General features: G+C 42.4%; 1 protein-coding gene across 5 annotated transcripts in view; it reads right to left on the reverse strand.

The window, feature by feature from the left end:
- CCDC85A (coiled-coil domain containing 85A) overlaps positions 1-13,385 on the reverse strand; it is an 80,472-nt gene extending 67,087 nt beyond the window's left edge. For all 5 annotated transcript variants that reach the window (XM_053972682.1, XM_053972680.1, XM_053972679.1 and 2 more), the window contains exon 1: positions 13,316-13,385. In XM_053972682.1, coding sequence (XP_053828657.1) covers positions 13,316-13,367 — 52 coding nt within the window. In that variant the 5' untranslated portion in view covers positions 13,368-13,385. The remainder of the gene's footprint in view (positions 1-13,315) is intronic.
- Between the last annotated feature and the right edge of the window lie 2,971 nt (positions 13,386-16,356).

Genomic DNA, 16,356 nt, shown 5'->3' on the forward strand with positions numbered 1-16,356 from the left:
TAGCAAGAGACTCACATTCCCCAATTCGCTTAGAGATACAAAGACTCTGCATAAATCTGCCTTGCAGATGATTTGAGAATGAAACTTGATAATCCATTCATGCTGCTTACAAAGAAAGATGAGACGGCAGATCTCAGAGGCAGAGGTGGATGAACTGAAACTATTAGGTAATTGGTTGAATCCCTATTTTTCAATCACAAAGTTCCCCTTGAACAAACCCCCTGCGGGCAGAGGAGGCTGCCTCACTTAATGGGCCCTTCCAACCTCCAGTTCTGCAATTTTAAAATTATGTAGTACTAAGAAGATTTCTGGTTCTTGAGAGGAAAATTGAAGTAGTTAATGCCAGCACTGGCAGATCACAAGGTTGGCTGGCTCTGCACAGGCAGCTGCAGAACCTGTCCCACGTCACTGTCCCAGCCGGCTCCCTTGGCATTTTCCTGCCAATGCCAGAGGACCAGACCAAGGATTATTTTCTGCTCTTAGTCCTGTTTAAAAGTTGCTGCTAGGATGGTTAAATCAAGCACTGTTCTTTGTTCTTACTGCTAATCCTCTTCTTGAACTGCCAGCTGTACTTGACCACAATAAAAGTTCTCCTGCTCCTATCCATCGTGGGCAACACTTGGACTTTTCCCCACTCAAGTCTTCCATGTTTTCCCTCCCCAGTTGTTATGAAGAGATGCTCTTTCAGCTGATCCATTTTTTCCATGTACCTCCAGCCTGTCAGGCACATGCCAGACACTCTTGTTCCATCCAGGATGGGTCCTGGCATGGGAATCCCACTTGATCTGCTCCCACAGGTTCAGCCTGCTGCTAAGGATCCTCTGCCCCTATTCCAAGGAATACCTGTGCCACAGGAGGGTGGCATGTTGGCTCAGCTGCAGGAGGAACCCCAAAGCCCATCAGTGTCAACAAGAGCTCCAACCAAGCACAGAGTTTTGCCAGCATGAAACATCATTTCTTGAGCAGCGCTAAGTATTGTGTGAAAATTTTATTTTCTCTTCAAACTCTATCACTCTCTTAAATCCTCTGATTTTTTTCCACTGCAAAGAACAAAGCTTGAGATAAAAGCATCTGACCAGCCACAGCAAAAATACAGTAAGAGGCCATGAAAAGGAGCTGTCATCTTTTATGCCCAAATATATTTCATTTTAACGCAACTGAAAAAGAACAGCTTGGCAGCAATAAATAAAGGCTTTTCTTCTTCTAATTCAGCAATGTATGAGTTCAAAGGTCACATGATGTCAGATTTTTAAAAATTCAACTTAATTTCCATCCATGAAATAAACAGTTAACTGTTCATTACTGTTAATTGTTTATTAAATGAAAAATGTCCATGAACTTTTAAATCCAAAAGCTTCAGGGAAGAGTGTCCACTTGCCTCAACATTACCAGTGTTTCTCTGGAGCAGCACTTCACAGCTTTTGATCGCAAGGAGCCATGGAAAGCACAGATCTGAGATGAACAGCTCCAGGGGACACCGTGTTCCCCACAAATACAAAGCACCTCCACATTTGTGTCTTCAGGAGGCACAGTGTTACTTTACAGGCACCAGTGAGATAGGGGAATTCATGGAGCATGGACATTGGAAGTAGATCAAACTTGAAAGGTCTGGGATAAATGTAGCTCTAATAATGAAAGCAAAAATGTATCAAGTGAAACTAATCTGGAACATTTCTATAAGGAGAGGATCTAATTTCACATTCACTCACGCTTCTGTAACAAGATCAAAACCAGAATAGGAAGTGCAACATAATTACTCCCATCTCCTGGCAAGTTTAAAACTTCCCTTTTAGACAGTCCACCTCACTACCCAAATGCCAAGTACTTCCCTGCTCCTAGGCTTTACTGTCAGTGGTGAGAACCACTGCCCCAAAACAAACACTCTAATTTTCACATTAAAGCTGCATTTTTGCAATACTCCCCTGAATAATTCTCATTCACAGCCTGAAATGGAGAGTCTGGGTAAGTGAGTTTGGAGACTGCAGTGCTGGGATTGCTGCAGCCACTGTCCAGTAGCAAGGGGATGGCAGTTCCTGTCCATCTTCCTTCCAGTTCCTTCACACCAGGTGCCAAATGCTAGCAGCACTGTGGATCCACAGCCAATTAAATCTCCATAGCTGAGCATGCTTTGCCAGCTCAGTAACATTTTCACTGCTGTGTCCTGCTCACTCCTGGATATGCAGATACCAAGGAATTGTTGCTGGAGAATTTCTCTGGCATATCCTCAAGGACTTGCTTTTCATTGCTGTCTGCAGACCCTCCAGAGTTTTAAGTCACTGACTGCTAGGCAGAGTGTCTAAGGATTATTATAACCAATAATAATTATCTGATGATTTTAAAAACTCTTGGACATTCCCAAAGAGGCCCTAAAGCTGTTCAATAGCTCTCTGCCAAAAATATGTCATAGCCGAGTACTTGCCTAGCAGTCATTTTACACAAAGATGACTAAATGTTTTTGTTCAGACCTTCCAAAAATACTTTTGAGAGTAGTTCAGACTTGAAAAATGTCATTCCCAAATTGGAAGGAAGTGAAGAGAGTTTTAAAAATGAAAAGTTCAAGTAATTTTAGTTACAGTTGCCTCTAGATGTTCTTCCCATCAGTCATAAGTCTGTAGCTGACACCCAACACAGCATCCCCAACATCAGCTGCTCTCCAGCACAGCCTGTCCATTCTCTGCTCCCTGGGCAGCGCTCCACACTTCCCCATCCCTAAGTAAGGAGAGAGTTCCCCTTCCTCATCTTCCCTTCCTGTCTCTACAGTCTCTCTCCACCATGGCAGCACCCCAGCCATGCATCTCCCGCCTACCAGTCTGGTCCATTATTCCCTCATTCGTGTCGTTGTCATCAGCTCTCTCTGTCCATCCCTAGGTTAAAGATCTCCTCAGCAGCTTTGCCAGCACGTCAGCAAAAATGCTTTTGCCTCATTTGGCCAGGTGGATCCCACCCCTTCCTAACAGTCTTTGACACTCAAAGCGGGTCCCATAGTCACAAAAAACAGATCTCTGCTGTGCCAGCACTTACTGGCCACAGGATCCATTCACTCCTCCTCCAGCTCTTTCACCATCACAGGATTCACTTTCCAGCCCTGACTGCCACTTCTGTAGTCACTGTACCACCATAAATTTGATAATGTAGTTTACAAGACACTGTAGATCAACTGTTCCTAATGGAGTCTCCAGCAGTGTTCAGAGTGTTGGTACATATGAAAGTTAATAGTCTGACACCAGGCCATCCACACAGTATTTCCCACTTCACTGCATGCCCACTTCCACTGCACAAAGGATATTATGGATAATGCCATCCAGCTAAAGATGGCCACAAACAAAATCCTTTAGTACAGACACCTTTGTATTCAAAGCCTTTACAGATGGAATCCTTGCCCTTGGCTTCTAACTTGATAACAGGCGAAAGTAAATGGCCAACTCTGAGCAAACCAAACCAGGCAACATGCACCTTTCTCATCCCAGTAATACTTTTGAGATAGAAAGGAGTTAATGTATTTCCAACTAGGAGAAAATGTAAAAGAAATCTAGAAAAAAAATGTTTTCAAATTAATAGTCTGAAGAGAGGGGGGAAGCTCAGCTTGAATTAATCATTGAGCTTTTAAAATTTCAGAAGTTGCAACTTAAACCCCTTTACTTAATTACTTGTAATAAATAGTTTCTATTTATTCTATAAGAAAACTAACTACATAAAAAGTTTTTTCTTCTTTAAATTGTTGAGAAGTTTACCTCCATATTTCAAAATTCAGAAATTCTCACAAAGCAAAGTTTTCTGTGAACTTCTTCCTGCTGCCACCTACACCTTCCTTATAGTCCAGTGACCATGCAAGTGTGTGGTAAGCTGGATCAGCTTTGTGAGTCAATGAAAAAATCATGTTAAAATCTACCACTTATGAATAATAACTGGTTTTCCCATGGATGACTGCACTGATCTGGCTCTCAGAAGCTGTATGGGATGCAAGGGAAGTGGAAGGAACACAGAAGGCCAAGGATGGAGCTGGAGCAAGTCTATCCCTGCTGCCAGAAGCCTGCATTTGGAGCAGACTAAATGCATCCTGAGTCAGGACAGCCACCAAAGACATCCCAGAGGAGAGGAGTGCAGACCAATGAGAATGTCCTGCTTAAGCTTAGGCAGTGCCTATGGCTCAGCCAGACTTGCAGCTTTCACTTGAAATCTGTAATAGATTGAAAACTCCTGGAAGGTGTCACAAAGGCACTTTGCCTTTCCTTTCAGTTGCAGACTTGTGCGTCCCTCCTCCAGGACAAACCCAGGATCCCCAAGTCATGGGATTACTCACAGGAGGTGAGTAAGGGAAAAACATTTTCCTAAGCCAAGAAAAGATACTGCCACTCAAACTGACAGGGAAATTGCTTCTGCAGGTGTTGGCCCATGCTCCTGAACCCGCCTGTTAAACTCAGTAAGGTTAATGTAAATGAACATGCTTTATAACTGCCCAAGGTTAAACAAGGAGATATTTGCACATCAGTCCGTATTAGTCTCATGTCCTCACTACAAACCCAAGTCCATCTCAGAACTTCCCAAAGCCAGTGGCCAGGCCTCAGCATCTGGAGTGCTGCTTTCCACAATGTCCCTCTTTGTCTGGGCTCCAGAGCCAGGACAGCAGCTCAGGAACAGCTCATTTGCTAACAAGTTAACCTGCAATGCTGCCCTGCCAGCCCTAACCCAGGCTTCATCTGAGGCGTGCTTAGCTCTGTACAGCTCCTGCTGCAAGAAAGAATTCCAAGACAAAAACCCTTTAACTTCTAGATAATAAAAGGCAGTAGGAGTAACACAACTTCTCCAGCAGATGTGGCTGTGATAACATTCACTTCCTTTATACCAGTTGCAGCTCTGATAATTCCCATTTCCTTAATCCTATTCTTTAAAACTGGGCTTTTTTTCCCCATTCCTTTTTAATTAAAAAACAAACAAACAAAAGGAAAAGAACAGAACAAAAACCCAACAGCAACAACAACAAAACCATCCAATGTTTGTGCTCTATGAAGCGAAGCATTCAGAGGTTATCTAACAGAACATGACACTTCCTATTGAGTGCATTCCCTGTGCTCCTCCAGGGAGTGCACTCAATAGGAACTCAACTGCTCCTTGCAGTTTAAAAACAACTGCAATTTTCTTGGGGTTTATACCCCACATCTGAGCAAGCCCTGGGACTCCAGCTCACTGGCAGTTCCTCACAGGGCTCTGGTGGAACTTGGCAATAACAGGGGTGAAGGAGCAGGCACTCAGAGCCCTTTGGGCTCATTCACAATATCAGTGAGAGGGCCCAGTGAACACAGAGCCTGACCAGGACAGCAGACACCTTTTGCCGCTTTATAATTGCTATATACAGATTCGTTTTTTATGAGAAAAACAAGAAAAGTTGCCCACAAAAGGAGAGTTAATGGTATGGCAGTCAAACTATAACAATGCCTAATGGAGTTCTAAGTTTTAGCTGGAATTAAAGCTCAGCTGGATCTAAAGTAATTGCCTTTCCATCAGCCAGAAACTACAGGACTGTAGAAGGAAGCTGCCTGCTAAGAGATAAACTGTTCACTTCCTCCAGCCCTGTGCAGACACCAATGGCTCCAGAATTTAATTAGTTATCAGCTCTAACAATGCTATTCAGGATGAAATAAAGACTGCAGTGCATTATCCACGCTGAGCCTCACTTATTTATTTGCACTGCAATAGCACACAAGACCCCCAGCCATGGAGTGGGATCCCTTGGAGCTGGGGCTGTAGAACCCCTAAAGGAGAGGACTGTCCTCAATATAGTCCATAAAAAGGACAGTGCACCCAGAATTTACAAGATACACCTTTAGACCTCTGGTTCCTGCAAAGGAAAGAGGCAGAATTAGTTAAATCTGAGTGTCCCATTTAACATGTGGACATTTCTCACTGCAAAGCTGCACTCACATTAAACTAAGGAAAGAACAAACCACAGCTTTATTGTCAGTTCAGCAAACAGTAATCAACTGAACATTTACTATCACGTCATGCAGTAAGGCTTTGAAGTTCTTCTTCTGGTTTCAGGCCACTGAAAGATGCATCTACATATCAATGTATGCAGTGCCCCTCTCAGAAGGAAGGTACACAGTAATTGGAAAGGCAGCTCATGAGGTTATTGAATGAAAAAAAATCCCCACAGATCACCTTCCTCTGCAACTTTCATCTCCAGGAACACACTAGTTCATTTTTCTGCTGATTCCTCTCAGCGGGAGAAAACCATTAAATATTTAATTAGGCTGTGTTCGATATATTAGGAAAGTGAACTACTCTATCTAGTGTTAACTTAATGTTACATGCTGTATCATTACAACACCAGGCTGCAATGGCATGCACATTATTGGAGATTTTGGTCTATTTGTTTATGAACAGGAACAGCAAAACAAAAAGGAACACCCAAATCAGGATTTCTATTCTAAGCATCCTCATTTGAGCTATTATTACATAATCAATTCCAGAGGAGATGCATGAACTCAGGAAACTGGGCATTAGAGTGAGGGGTTTTTGGCTTGTTTGAGTTTTTAAGTGGAGCAGAATTAGAGAAAAGTAGAGGAAATCCTTGTGAGTAGAGCCACAGGCATGACAGGCCAGAGTGGACATTCTAAACTTAATGAAACAGAGGTAAAACAGAGAAAGGGCAACTTAGCAATTCCAATAAATAAGATTTAATCTGAGTAAAGCACAAACCATTCCTTGAGAATGGCCAGCAAAATCCTGCTGACCTCAGTCACTTCCCAGCAATTTGGGATGACACACACCATAATGTTTGGAATACACAGGGAGAGGAAAGAGAATCTCATTGCTGTACATTTTTGTCACAGCTGAGGTATGAAAAATGCCAAGGGCAAGTGGTTCCAAAAATAAACTGATGGGTAGCAGTTGAAACAATTGTTTCCAACAAGGAAATATTAGACACCAAACCCCAACCCCCAATCTTCAGAGGATGAGCATTTTCTCTGTTTGTAACATTAGATAAGCAATGTGCACAAAGGTCTTTGTATAGCAAGCTCTTGCAGCTTGAGCAACATGTGAAACCAAGGAGGATCTAATCCAGAACTGAGATTCCCTAAACTGACTCAGCCAATGCTCTTCAAGACTAAAGAACAGATTATAACTTTCTAATCTCTGTGGATAGGGACAACTGGGCTCAGTCCTGAAGGATTGGGGACATGATGCCACTACCTAAGACCCCAGAACTGACTAACATAAAGTTATGATTACAAAAGGAAACAAACCACTAATTTTTAATAGGAATTCAGTGCTACGGAGGCAGAGATCAGTTAGATATTTTAGAATTTGTCCCAAAACTCACTGGCTCAAAAACATGGCTTTCCATTATTTGCAAGGAGTCCTGGACTCATAATAGGCTCAATTACTTCTTACCAGCCTTGGTCCTCATATCTTTTTAAAAGTAGAATGACATTTAGACAAAGAAAGTGATAGAAAAAAATTAGAAGAGGGACATAGCTAACAAAAAAAAATAATTAGGGGAAAAAAATCACATTGCCTGCTTTTTTCTCTTGTCAACTAAAATCCCTCACACAGTTGCAGTAATCCAAGTGGTACTTCCTTATGTTGCCAAAAATGTAAAGATGTTAAAGAGAATTTTGCAAGTCAGCTGTATGTCAGAAAATTCCAGCTGATTGAACTTTGATAGATGTCTTTTAAAAAAGAGCAAATGTGTTTGCATTCTTTTTTCCACTATAATGCCTTTTTTATTTTGGTGGGAGATTTTTCAATAGCGGTTCTTATAACCATTAAAATCAAAACATTTGAAAAAATGCAGAACACAAAGCCCTGTCACAAACAGACACGGGAAGATGTGCAGCTGAGAAATTACTTTTGGAAATAAAGCAGGTTCTGGAATTAGACCATCTTCAGCTTTACACAAACCCAGAATATCCCTGATCTATCACAGGGGCAGGGGAAGCAGTTTGGACCAAATTGAAAGGAAAACTTCTCAAAGGTTTTCTTCCAAGAGGATCAGATGTTGATGCTTCCCTCAAAAGCAGTTATTTATAAATAAATAAATAAATAAGGCTGAATAGAAACAGTTCTTTTCCATACAACCTTCCAAAGCTCAGACAGGTACGAAGGACAAAGTCAGGGGGTTTCATCATGATTACAGACATAGAAAGAAAAGAGAACAAACTACAGTCAGATCCTGTTGAAGATACTATTGCTTCAAAGACAACTCTCCTTCTTCAAAGGGTGACAGAAATGTGCTGGTCCCACAGGGAAATTAAAAATCTTCTCATCTTTGTGCTATAATCTTCTTGTTTCTCATCTTCCAGGGACATAAATCACTGCTCAGCCCCATGACACATCCCTCTTAGCAATACCATCACCAGGCCAGGCTGAACGTGTGTCAGCCTGGCCCTAAACAAGGAGCATTTTGGGGGAGAGGGAAGCCATCAGATGCAATGCTCATGTAGGACAAACCTAAGAAGATTTCTGTATCAATCTGCATAAACAAGGCAGTATCCTGATTTGTATGGATGGGCACTGCAGCTGCTCACTTCGCCAGGATTCTGAGGACAGCCTCTGGTATGAAATCATCTTCACCAAGTTTATATCTCAATAATCCACTTAAAATGTACAAGAACTAATTAAACTTAGTGGATAATGATAGTAATAGTCCATAGTAATTTCTAGCATTTTCTATCTTCAATGCACTTTACAGGCATTAACTAATTAATGAATAACATGAATTAAAAAATCAATGCATGAGCATAGCATATGATTAGAATTAACATTTCAATTACTCTCCTTATCTGACCACTACATTTACAAAACACTTCTCACTTCTTTGCATGTGTGTGTAATAATCAGAAAGGATCCTGTACAACTTATTACAAAGCAATTTTAGAATTTCAGAGCTGTCCTGTACACTCAGTGAGAACTCACATCTGCTCTCCTATTGTCCCTGAAATTCTGCCTTTTTAGCTATTTCCACAGATCCGTGTTACTGTAATCTCTTTTTCCTTAAGCTTTGCTCATGCACAGGGGGTACTGTGAAATCCCTGCAGCTACTGGAGTGCTCACACCCAGACAGAAAAGCTGCATTTGGGAAGTTCCACAGACCAAATCCCATTGCTTCTTCCCACACGGCAAATACCCCCAGCAGATACCTGGGGAGTGCAGTCCTCACTGATGCACCTCAAAAATCACCTCTAGTGGTAAAAGCAGAGCAGTGCAGAGCTCTCCATGGGCCAACTGCTCTGGATCTGCTTCACAGGACATTTCTTTTAGCCAGGGCCTTCAGACTGCACCACAACAGATTAAATTAAATGCAAGTGTGTCTGTGCAGGGGCCAAACATGGAAGTCTCCCACTAGGAGGAACTGAGGCTTTCAGAAACACAAAACAAAGACACATTTTGGCAACTTGTCTTCCCCAGCTGGCAATTTAAACCTTACAATTTAAAATTACTTCCTTTCAACATCTGTTGTTTTTGTGGCAAACAGATGGACCTTTGTGAGAAGGGAAAAGTTCCTTCTGGGTTTCTTTGCAGACCACTGGTCTGCAGGGATGTCAGTGTCTGGATAACTCACAGTTGTCAGATTTTTTTCCAACAGTTTTTGAGTGTTTTCAGGTATTAAACCAACCCAAACTAACAATCCCCAAAGCCACAAGGACCCACACACATTAGCTACCACACACAGCCTGCAATAAACAGAAACCTCCCACAGCTAACGGGGTGAATACATTTGCCTTGTCTCCAAAACACCAATTTGCAGCATTTTCCCTGCTGGTGCCTTCCTCCCACTGCCCTTTCCATCTGCAGAGACTTGCAGTTTGTCCTCCTGCTGTTCCACGCACCTTTTTAATGAAAATTAATTCATGTTGCAGCATTTTCCCTGCTAGTTGTGTAGGCTGAGCCTGTCTTTGCTCTGCTGGTCTCTGCCTTCCTTTATGGACCAGTGCAAACTGCCCAGACAGAGTTTCCTGCAGGAATCTCTTTTTCTCACGCATCCCCATACAGCTGTCGAGTGTTACATGGAGGGCCAAAAGCATTTCTCCAGCCTGACAAAGTTACCTCTTTCAAATTACTTCTCTGCTCCTGTCTAACTCTTCAGGTGGCTGTAGCAGTCTCTGAGCAGCTGGTTCCTGTTCCAATTCCCCTTCCCTTGGTGCTGGTTACATGTTCCCAGTCAATGACATCAATAGCACACTTCTCATGTTTGCCTGATTACATAAATAAATATAGATCCAGTGCTTCCAGAGCACAGGTTGAGGTGACAAAGGGGAGCACAGCAGTAAAAGCCAACAGCAATCACTCAAACCCTGCTGAATAAAGTTCTTACGAATAATTCAATTATCAGTTTCCTTTTCCCATTTAAATTCATTAAATGCCCACACACTTCTAACAGGAAAGGCCAGCACTGATTTTAATCTTGCTCATTACCTCTCCTGCTTCTGACTAATAGGGCTGCAAATATTCATTCTTGTGTTAATTATTTTTTATAATGTTATGCTTCTTTAAAATGGAGTCTTTCTTTAATTTAGACAGAAGCTGGCTGGTGAGGTCTATATACTGAATTTTCCAGCTCATTGGATTTTACTTTCAGCCATGAAAAAAACTGTGCAACTATGAAGACAAGTTTCAATCTAATCACTTCAAAAAAGAGTTTCTGGACACTGCCGATGGAAGAATTGTGCTAATAAAGCTTTCTGAATGCTGAATGGAAATTCTCATTGGAATTGTCATGAATAGGACAGTCCTAAACACTTACTAGTAACTGTGGGGAATATTTCACAATTTTACAATAGCATTAGTGAGGCAAATAGGTTGAAACTGGAAAAAACCTCCAGTGCCATTACTGCCACACGAGCCAGAGCTGTGAAGCTGAAACATTTGGTAGCCACAATGTAGGAATCAGATTCAATGACAGAATTTTCCAAGCAAACAGAAGGTGGAAGGGTTCCAGGTACTCTGACATGGAGCCCACCCCAGGAATCCCCCTGAATCCATCTCTGTGTGCCACTATCACCCTGTGACCTCCAAAGAGGATAATGAGGGAAAAAAACACCCAATTTCTACAGCACAGGAAAATGTTTTTGGAAGAACAGCAACGAATCCCATCTCGGGAGGCTTGGGACAGCTGGACAGGGATATTGCTCTGAGCCTAGTAGATTATTTTAGACAAGATCCAGGCACTGGCCCAGAGCACAAGGAAATTTCCATTGCTGTTGGTACTGTACATCATTGGGATAAATAAAGGCTTTCCTAAGCTATCCCCTCCCCACTGCCTTTCAGAAATACTGCAGTCACAAAAAACAGCAAAAAATTGAAGACTGCAGGAAATGCAAAGTACTTCTCTTCTATAAAAATATTCTAAAGCAAAGAGGTATCATATGGAGCAATATTTCATAAGAAATTACAGCCTCGTTGCTCTGCTTTTTGCTTTTCCATTTAGCACACCTACCCACCTGCTCTCCCACCCACACACCCCCAGCATTATTAATGAAAGGGCATAAAGTTTTCATAATAAAGACGGTTTTTGTCCATTATCTAGAGAATAATGTGGTTCATTCAATATGCTCCCTTGGGGAAAAATGATGTTTTGGTCTGCTCTAACTAGATGCTCTTTCTTGGGACAATACAACCTGATTTTCTTTTGGATTTATAAGAATACCAAACAGTTCTGCCTGGAGACACTGCTTTTCATTGAGGGGGTGTCAGGTGTGCTGCTTGTTATACATCATCATCCTGTACTATGTGTTATGTGTAGAAGATGTATCTTTGATCCTAAAAGGTGATTCTGTGTTTTTTATCTCATTACTTTGAGATGAGATTGCTAATGCTCAGTTTTTGTACATAAAATCCACTTCAAGGATATGCTCTGTTGCCATTTGTTGCTTGCTTCTGGAAAGTTCTTGATTAGCCAGAAATTTGGTGATGTCGTTAAATCTCACACTTGCAAAACAACCTAAATAAGCATTTGCTTATATTAAGGTTAAAGCCAGGCTACAAATTTGAAAGTCAGTGGTAGAGCCAGGGATTTCAGCTGACAGTGCTTTAATATCTACAAGCTTAATATTATGGTAAAAAACAGCAGGAGCGGTCCAGGCAGGAATGTTTTGGCAGAAGGGAGAAGCAGCTCTCAAGGCAGTCCAGTGCCCTCTAAATGCAAACCAAAGTTTGGATGTGCCGTGGCAGCGAGGTGACACTGGCACAGAACAGGGAAGCACTGGTACAGGTGTCACACTGTGAAACTAGTGGTCACCTTCAACATCACCTAAAGCCTCCAGGCGGTTGATAAGGGTAGCCAGCCCTCTGTTATTCCACTTTATAGTGACCTAGACTAGAAGAAGCCAGGCAGGAGTAACTACTTGTGTCAAGGCTTGTCAGAGCCCCCAGCAAGTATCTAGCAGGGAGAGGACAGTCCCCTAAATATCACTCCCCCAGCTGAAATAACCAATTCCATAGCAGCCTCATCTGTCCATGAGAAGTACTGCATGGGAAGTAGGGAAACAGCAGTGGATTGACTTCAGTCATCTCAGTGAACTGCATGGATTTGTTATTTAGTGAACATCACTTGGGGATAAACAGACAAACAAACCAACCCCTGGGCCTATTCATTGAAGTTTTCAAAAACAATTAATATGAGCACTAGAATTGCAGAAATTAGACATAAAGCATCAAATAAAACATAATAGTACTGAGGAGCCAAGAAAAGCCTCTTTGGCTTTTATAGAGATAAGTCAAATACAGCTTAAATAAACTTGCTCTGTACCTGTCTTTGTTAAGAAATGCTGGTGCAGGCTTTTCTTTCTCAGCTTTTGCAACCTATCCAGATGTGCCCACACGGAGCCAGTCACTCCAACTGCTCCATGGGGCAAATGTGGATCTGAGAGGATGGCTTAGCTCTCCAGGACCCTCTGGATGCACCCCCAGCACACAGACCCCCGGACTGAGGGCTACCTGCCTCAGGCCAGCTGTGCCCACAGGGTACATAGGGCAAATCCAGGCCTTTCTGGCCGTGTGCTCTCACCAGAGAGGGCTGGAGCAACGTGTAACTTCCACAAACCAGAGACCAAGGCTGTGAGGGCAGCCCTGTGTGGGAGTAACTGCTAATGGAGAACAGGGTGCCTTAAAAGAAATCCCTGCTGGCATTAACTCAGTTGAAGACAGTGAGAGATGACCGGGCGTCTCCACTGAGGGGGAATCGCCCCAGAGTACAGAGGATGTTTCCTCTGGGGCTGAGAGCCTGGCTCTCCCTTGGAGAAACTTAAAAATAAGGAGGGATATATGTAGGTGACATGTAACACAGCATGTGGAGATCGCCCACAGTTCAAAATACCTGCAGCCTGCCCGGGCGGTTCCTTCCTCAACCAAATCCCCTCACGACTCATCCCTGCATCCCACAGAAAGTGGCGGGGAAAACGGCGGGAAGGGCGACGGGAAAAAAGGCGGGAAGGGCACTGCGGCCGGCAGGTGGCGCCCGCACACAGATGGTGCCTGAGCGCGCCGGCCGGAATGGACATCGGCACGTATAAAATACACACAAATTTTACACTTACATAAATATGTACATCAGCACTCCTCCGGCCGCCTGAGACTCCCTCCTGTTTGATCTCCACAGAAAAAAAGGGGCTTCACTTCAGGCTGTGGCCCTTAACGGCCCTTTGGAGCATCCACGCCTCTGGGCCTGCACCTGCCTCCACCTCCTCTGCCGGCACTGGCAAAGAGGCAATGGCACCACAGAAAGCGATTGCAGAGAAATGGCCTTTTGCCTCTCCCGAGAAAGGCCCACGCCTTTTGTGACTCATACAAAGAGACACTTCCACGGGTGATTCCCAAGAATCTCCTGCCATTTTACAGGATTTCCCCTCACAGACCCCATTCTTGTGTATGGACATTGCACATAACATTTTGTACCGCTGGCCACTTTGAGGTTACCCACTGAAGGGATTCCTTAATGTACAAATCCAGGATTACAGTATTGTTTGATAGAGGAAGGAAGCTCAGGCATGGCTTACAGGCAGATGTAAATCAGACCAGAACAGGATTCCTGGTCTACACATGATTCCTTCAGCACCACCAAGAGTCAATGCTATCACACTGTGTCAGATAGAAATCCCTGTGAGCATGAGCTCAGAAAGAGGAGGTGAATTGTCTCAGTGACAGTGAGCCATGGCTGAGGCAGGGAAAGGACAGAAATCCTGATCCTCGACTGCTGCTCTAACCATTGGGACCATCCCTGTGAAAACTGCCACCTGATCTTCCTGCCTCACTCTCTTCTCTTGCATACAAGTCAGGAAAGTCTGTGCAAGTCAAATCAAATCAAAATAAAAACCAAAACCTCAGCAATTTGCTTTTACTGTCGTGTAGTGCATGTAAAGGTGACTATGCAGTAACTCATGGTACAGCTCTCAAACTGTGATGAAATAAAACCAAGGGACATTTCCCAAAAGGACCACAGTCCATCCGGCTGCAGCTCATAAGCTTGAGAGCAGCTGATAAAATAAGCACTAAGAAAGCCAGAATGTAAGTGATGTAGCCACCTCCAAAAGCATTTGTTCCTAGAAATGCATCTGGGAAACCTCTTTCTCCCCCAGTGTATCGCCTTCCTCAAAGAAAGGTAGGAGGAAACTATGCCCCACCTTGGAGTACTGTATTTTACTAAAAATAGTAGCTGGATTTCTATGGGCTCGGACAATTCCCTCTCTTGAGTGATGCCATCTCACACTCTCTGGTCATTGATCTGTGCCAGAGTTTTCTGGCAAAGGGACTTGACAGGCTTCTTCTTGCTTGGGGGGCTGAATACATTCATTAGGCTTACAAGGGAGAACAAGCTCAAGTAAAGTCCACACATCACCATGCCCTTCCTTAATTAAAATGTATGATCACCAAACAGCTGACACCCAAAACACTGCCCACACAAATCAGGCACATGTCCCTCATTTAACAATGCTTTATCTTTTGTCCAAACTTCTCAGGCAAGGTATTTCGTTGGTGGGTTTGAGGTTTATTTTTTGTGAGGGGCATAAGAGGCTGCACCATGTGGAACTGGGTCACATAAGTTTCTGGATGTATTTCAGAAAGCACTTGAAATACCAAAGTTTTCAATATAATAATTGGAAAATATGTATATTTTTTAGTGACTTGATGACATTTTTCCAATCAAGATTTTGCAAAATACCATACAAGCACTGACCATCTTTTCTGCTGTTTTCCATTTTGTAGCTGATGGCAACATTCATACAAATCTAAAAGATTTATACCTCAGAAAGAAATGTAAGCATCTAATTATGCAGGTTTATTTGCGGAATGGGGAAAAATGTCAGTCCTGTGCTATACTTTTTAATTTTGCCAGACCTCAAGTAAAGAACATTTGCCACGGGTGTTTCAACACTGCTCTGCCCACTAAGTGTTCCAGAATATATGATCCGGGCTTTCTTCTATCAGCTAACTAATTGATTCTGAGAGAGAATCAGCTTTCCAAAGGTGAGGAAAAATTATTTATGCAATCATTTTTTGTCACAGCAAGCACAGTTTTAAAGGAAATAAAAATTTTACTTGGAATATGATAAGAAAAAGTATTTCAGCAAGTAGGATTGAGCTGGCTCATGTTGCTTCTGAGAAGAAAAATACATGGGTTTTTTTAAACTTTGTTCTATTACTTGTGATATAGAGGGTTTAGATTTAAGGTTATCTTTTTTATGTCCACTTTTATCACCAACCTTTCCAATGATCTTGTTCATTTTGGCTGCAGAAACTGGGGCACATAATATTATGCCATTTGCAACCCATTACGGAATGTTGTTCCAATGACTTGCAATCGAGTGCAATATAAAGCTGTTTATAAGGCAGTTACTTGAGTAAAGAGTTTAACATAACTAAAAGATATTGAAAAGAAAGGCTCTCAGAGCCATCGTATTTTTATTTGCTCATAAAACTATTTTGGAACTTTAATATTCAAGCGTAAATTTAAGCCAAATTAAAGCGCTGAAATGTTTACTGAGAGTCATATTTTAGGAACAAGTAACTTCAAAAGTATTAAGAAAACAAAAACTGGGATCTGAAGGCATACCTCTGCACAAGACAGCAAAACTCAAAACAGGATGGTCTAGCTGGAAAACAGTGAGTTCACTCAAAGTGAGAAGTAATGAATAACCCTCTTATGAAGGTGCTTCACATGCACAAATCCCATCAAACACAAGAGGCTGAGAGACACATCCAAGTCCCCTTTGAACATCAGGAAAAACTCTAAATCAAATGTACATTTCCTTAAAAGGGGCAGGTCTTTGGGAGGTAAAAATAGTTGAGCTTTGCTAATTTAAGTCCAGGACTTGAAAGTATTTTGCAAATGGTCTGGGCTCAGCACTGCTCCTGAGAAGT

Source organism: Vidua macroura, chromosome 3 (genome assembly GCF_024509145.1).
Source record: "Vidua macroura isolate BioBank_ID:100142 chromosome 3, ASM2450914v1, whole genome shotgun sequence".
NCBI lineage: Eukaryota > Metazoa > Chordata > Aves > Passeriformes > Viduidae > Vidua > Vidua macroura.